The sequence below is a fragment of the Pseudoliparis swirei genome, chromosome 9, assembly GCF_029220125.1.
Source record: "Pseudoliparis swirei isolate HS2019 ecotype Mariana Trench chromosome 9, NWPU_hadal_v1, whole genome shotgun sequence".
NCBI lineage: Eukaryota > Metazoa > Chordata > Actinopteri > Perciformes > Liparidae > Pseudoliparis > Pseudoliparis swirei.
This window is the reverse complement of record NC_079396.1, coordinates 15,081,108-15,086,777: the sequence shown is the minus strand read 5'-3', so window position 1 is coordinate 15,086,777 and position 5,670 is coordinate 15,081,108. Positions and strand designations below refer to the sequence as shown.

Below are 5,670 nucleotides of genomic sequence, written 5' to 3'. Positions count from 1 at the left end.
TTTAACATTGCTATAATGACATACATCCTATTTCCTGCTTTTTCGTGGCTCATAATGACACATTTTGGGATACTTGTAACTTTTAGGGCTTATGGCATTCACAACGATGGTTAAGGCTAAAGGGCACAGTGCATCTGATAATCCAAGAAAGTAAAAAAAAAGGTCAGGTTTCAGTTGGGAGAGGCACGGATTATTTTGTATCCCCCCCCTCTCCTCCCCCCCCCCCTTCTCTCCTCCCCTGTATGATTATATCTGATCACATCTGTCAGGACCAGTGATGCTATACTGTAGATATTTCCCTTCTACAGTCACACTATTATCCCTTTTAATATTACATGGCACTCGTGTGCATGTGCAAAAAGTGTGTCCCTTGATGTCATCTTCAATTTGTTTGTCTTGAGCTTGTATACTTCTTTTTTTCAAATGTATGTACAACATATTTGATATTACTTTTACTTGAACAACCCATCTATTTTTCTCTCTTTATTTCTTTTCCATCACCGCTGCTTGTTTGCTCTTCTTTACGAAAACGTTTGGCAAGCAGGCCTTTATTATGGGCAACTTCATGTCTCAGATGGATGCCAGTCATTTCAACCTTTTCTTCCTGTGCAATTAATAAACTAACGACGGCAGAGTTAAATGCAGTAGTCAATTTCCAAACTCAATTAATTATACCATCGCACACACAAATTATTTATTGGATGAAGAGAAAATAAAGTCCAACAAAGGGTGACGTGATGTTTCTTTTAAGACTGTCCCGGAAAAGAATCAAGGCTCTGATATTATAATGAGTAGCCTATATTTGAAAAAGACGCCCTATCTGTGGACAATGACCTTGTTTAAATATGACTGGTGCTTGAGCGTGTGTCTACAAGATGGGGTTTAATGACACCTTCTGTTGCTTCTTGTGTATATCGCTGCGTCCTGTGATTGGCGGAGGACAGGGAAAGGTACCCAGCGCTGGCGCGCCATGGGCGGGTGGATGGCCCGTTTATAAACCCAGCTCTTTCCTCGTGGGCGGGAACAGCAACAGTAGAGAGTAAAAGTGAAGCGCAGGGAGAAAGTGATAGAGACGGCGGAGAAGAAGAGGCTGTGGTGGCGGCTGTGAGTGACCGGGGTTCGCGAAGGGGGCAAGGCGGCCGCCCTTGAATGCCTCTTCGACCGCGCATGGACGACCATCTCAACCTCCTGCAATCACCCCCGCCGAGCGCAACCAAAACCCGGGGCGATAACCCAGTGAACCACGGATACAGCGAGACTGAGGCCGACGTGATGACTGTGGTGGCGTGTGACAACATGCTCGAGGAGTCGGCGGCTCTCCCGAGCCACCACTCTCTGGACCGATATGAACTGGATCACGAATGCTGCGAGAGGGTCGTCATCAACATCTCAGGGTTACGCTTCGAGACGCAACTGAAGACTCTCTCACAGTTTCCAGAGACTCTGCTGGGGGACCCGAAGAAGAGGATGAGGTACTTTGATCCTCTCAGGAACGAGTACTTTTTCGATCGAAACAGACCCAGCTTCGATGCCATTCTGTATTACTACCAGTCTGGCGGGCGCATCAGAAGACCCGTTAATGTGCCCATTGACATTTTCTCTGAGGAGATCCGTTTCTATGAGTTGGGTGAGGAGGCTATGGAGAAATTCAGGGAGGATGAGGGCTTCATAAAGGAGGAGGAGAGGCCGTTGCCAGATAATGAATTTCAAAGACAGGTGTGGCTGCTCTTTGAATACCCAGAGAGCTCGGTTCCCGCACGGTGCATCGCGATAGTGTCTGTCCTGGTCATTCTCATCTCCATTGTCATCTTCTGCGTGGAGACATTGCCGGAGTTCAGGGACGATAACAGGGATCCGATAACCATTGCACCTGTGATTAATGGCACACTCTCCTACTTCGCCAGCCCTTTCTCTGACCCGTTCTTTGTTGTGGAGACGGTGTGTATCATCTGGTTCTCCTTCGAGCTGCTGGTGCGCTTTTTTGCTTGTCCTAGTAAAGCCACGTTCTCCAAAGACATTATGAACATTATTGACATTGTGGCCATCATCCCGTATTTCATCACTCTGGGCACAGAGCTGGCCGAGAGGCAAGGGAACGGACAGCAGGCCATGTCATTAGCCATTCTGCGCGTAATCAGGCTTGTTCGGGTTTTTCGCATCTTCAAACTCTCGCGTCATTCCAAAGGGCTCCAAATTTTAGGACAGACTCTGAAGGCTAGTATGCGTGAGCTGGGCTTGCTTATCTTCTTCTTGTGCATCGGTGTTATCCTCTTCTCAAGTGCAGTCTTCTTTGCTGAGGCAGATGACCCAGATTCGGGTTTCAGCAGCATCCCGGACGCATTCTGGTGGGCTGTTGTCACCATGACCACTGTTGGATATGGGGACATGCACCCCGTGACAATCGGGGGAAAGATTGTGGGTTCCCTGTGCGCCATCGCTGGTGTGCTGACCATTGCCCTGCCTGTACCTGTCATCGTCTCCAATTTCAACTACTTCTACCACAGAGAGACGGAGGGAGAGGAGCAGGCACAGTACCTGCACGTGGGCAGCTGTCAGCCTCTAGCTGACACGGAGGAGCTGAGGAAGACAAGCTCTTCTTCTTCGCTTAGTAAGAGCGAGTATATGGTGATAGAGGAGCACGGTATCAACAGCGCGTTCAAGCAGCCGCCCAACTTCCTCACTACAACGCAAAATAACTCGCAGAATTGTGTGAATATAAACAAAACGGTTTTCACTAACGTGTAGCCAAATATAGAGCCATGGCCCTGAACACAGGAAGGGGTGGTGTGTAAACACAGCTGCTTCTGTCGCTGCGCACCACAGAGTGGAAGCTGCGCTATGAACAAAGAAAGATAGAGCAATCTCCTCCGAGACGCTGCTTTGTGCTCCATTAAAAGAATCAGGATCTTCCATCTCGGTGATTTGAATTCCTAATTCTTTTTTTCCTTTCGCACTCGGAGAGAAATAGCTCCTAAAGTATTACTATTCTCTGAGTTAGGGAATTTACCTCGTGTGCATTGATAGCCAATACTGTATCCCAACATAGAAGCTCTATAACTGTGAAAGACAACTCACATTGTATTAGCATTGAAAAATGTGTGTTTAAACACATGTATTGTCTGAAAACACAGTTCTGCATATGTTATCTCAAGTAGACTGTTCTGTGATATGCCTTTATTGTGTGTTAAAGTATAGTCCAAATGCATGATCCCCTTTAATTCCGTGATATGAAGTGTCCAATTAAGCGATTCAATGCGTAAACGGCACCATATAAACAAAGGAGCACGCCGACTGTCAGTGTCTCATCCTCGGTGCTAGACTGACGTCAGAGCGGAGAAACACAGCCCTCTTTCTCGCACACACACATCGATCAAAGATGGAGCTTTCACTTTTGGATGCCTCAACTATGCAGTCGCCATGACTACGGTGGTTTCCGCGGTAAACCCAGTCACCGTTGCCATGACTCGATTCTTTCCACGGTAATCTTCCGGGTGGCTTGGAAGCTTATTTGGGCATTCTCGTCTAAAGAGCGTGACCTCGGTCTCTAACCAGACTGTCCTGTCATCACGTGTTGCCTGCGTAAACGTCATGACCAAACAGGCCCTGCGCCACTATGCACAAGCACCAAGCTCATTCCGTGACTTTAGCATTGACACAGAGACACATTGAAGTGAAGCAGGCACAACTCAGAGATGATACGCCGGGAAAGGGGGAAGGAGAGGCAGCGCGTGAGGAATTATGAATGGACTGGGAGCGCGTTGCGCCTGGCTGTCCTCGGTGCACTACTGCGGGCGCTCAGCAGAGGCTGCTGTTCTCCCACTGCTGAAACTGGTAGGTTCTGATCCCCTTCATGCCCATGGCTAAACGGGTATGGACAGTTCGAAATATGTATAAACAACCCCCTGTTACCTTTAGCCATGAAACCAGTGTGTGTTTGTTTTTTCATTTTTTCATTTTTTTACAATTCAGGCAGGTCAGTTTTATCTTAATAAAAGTATCGGATTGAGTTAAATCTCACAGGTCAGGTCAAACAGTTCCTTACAATTCCTAAATTAGTGTTTTACTATATATCGCAATATAATTATTTTTGGTCTTTAGCTTGTATTAATGCCAACAATATGCAATGCTAAAGGACTTGGTCTATTAAATTAAAACGGGCATCAAGTGCAGGCGCAGCTTGAGTCAATGATGGCCTTCATCTCCTAACAGATCACAGCTCACCTGCTCTGTGACCTTTGTCTTCCTTTGCCGTTGACATCAAAAAGTCAGAGAAGTGAAATAACCATGAGATAACAGAAAGTCAGAGCAAATAGAGAGCTTATGGCTTTACCTCATTGTACAATACATTCTGAGTTGTTGTAGATTGTGGTCCTTTTCAGAAAATGTTGGAAAAGGTCAAGATTAGGGAATCTGTCAAGCAGCCATGTTCTGAATCTATTTAGTGTGACTGTGTGTGCACTTGGACTTGTGCTCTCGAACACGTGTGTGTGTGTGTGTGTGTGTAGTAAACAAATACTACTGTATACCTCTCCAGTCATGGTTGAGTGATAATAGGCAGTGTCATTAGCTAGATGACCCTAAAGGCAAAGTGGGAAGTACCACAGAATGATTGACCTCTTCATTGATTATTCCTTGCCATTTTGACCCCTGATCTTGATTTCATATATTTTCAGTTAAAAACTCTGTATTGGTCTTCAGTTGAATTGCCTGCTAACTTGCTCATATACATTATGGAGGACACATTTAACTGGATTGGTCAGTCTGGATTCTCATGGGCAGGATGGATTATTAGAGACACATAAAAACACACACACAGTAGGGTACTTTACCATGCACACTCGTCTTTTCTATTTGTAACCTTCCTCCCTCTGCTAATGTTCATCACTGAAGCTTAATCCAGTCTCACATTTGTTTCTGTAAGAAACTCCAGTTACCTCTCCTAACCTCTGCTCCTCTTTCCTTAAGTTGGTAGACATGTAGTTGTTGCTCTTATACACAGTCAGTTGCAGTCAGTTGCTTCACTCCAAAACAGCTGGATGGAAAATATGTCTGGGTGGATAGTTCTAGTAAAACGTTGCCCTTCGTGTTACAGGACTGTTGGATAATAGAGACTCTCTTGTCCAAAGGCCTCTCGCAGCCTCGCCTCGTCTGAACTGACAGTGTTTACAGTTTGTTTGAGTTTTGCATGAGCGGTAATGAGAAAGTGAGGAGAAGAGGAGGAGCCTTGAGTTGTTAATAAGACCACTGAGCTGTGTGATGGGTCTGGCTAATGCTGTGTGCATCTAACATTTTTTTCTTTTTCTCCTCCTCCCTTTCCCCTCTCGCTCTCAGGTGGAGGTCATTCCATGTGTCTGCACAGACCTTCTGGAAACCCCAACGACCCAATTATACTGCCTCAAATTTAGGTGAAGACTACATTTGATAAGGAAAATATATGTGACATTGGTGAATTTCAACTAACACACACTGAATTCAAAATCCAAATGACAAAAATCAGACGTATAGGTAACATATTTTACATTCAGTTTTGTAGCTGCAGTTTTCTGACTGATTTCCTCCCGAAGTGATTGCGAGGGATCCAGGCAGTGACAGAATTCAGCTGGAGCTGTGTTATGGACTCTGACATTTCTCCATCCTGCTTTCTATAGACTTTAAAAGAAAAGACCGTAA

General features: G+C 45.5%; 1 protein-coding gene across 1 annotated transcript; it reads left to right on the top strand.

Moving 5' to 3' along the window:
* Nucleotides 1-1,118: 1,118 nt before the first annotated feature.
* LOC130199361 (potassium voltage-gated channel subfamily A member 3) lies at nucleotides 1,119-5,421 on the top strand. Its single transcript, XM_056422790.1, has 2 exons — nucleotides 1,119-3,831; nucleotides 5,332-5,421. The coding sequence occupies exon 1, from the start codon at nucleotides 1,150-1,152 to the stop codon at nucleotides 2,743-2,745; it is 1,596 nt and encodes a 531-aa protein (XP_056278765.1). The 5' UTR covers nucleotides 1,119-1,149; the 3' UTR covers nucleotides 2,746-3,831; nucleotides 5,332-5,421.
* The last annotated feature ends 249 nt before the right edge of the window (nucleotides 5,422-5,670 follow it).

What these genes read in the sequence shown, in the direction of transcription:
- LOC130199361 (XM_056422790.1), top strand. Translation starts at nt 1,150, where the DNA reads ATGCCTCTTCGACCGCGCATGGACGACCATCTCAACCTCCTGCAATCA.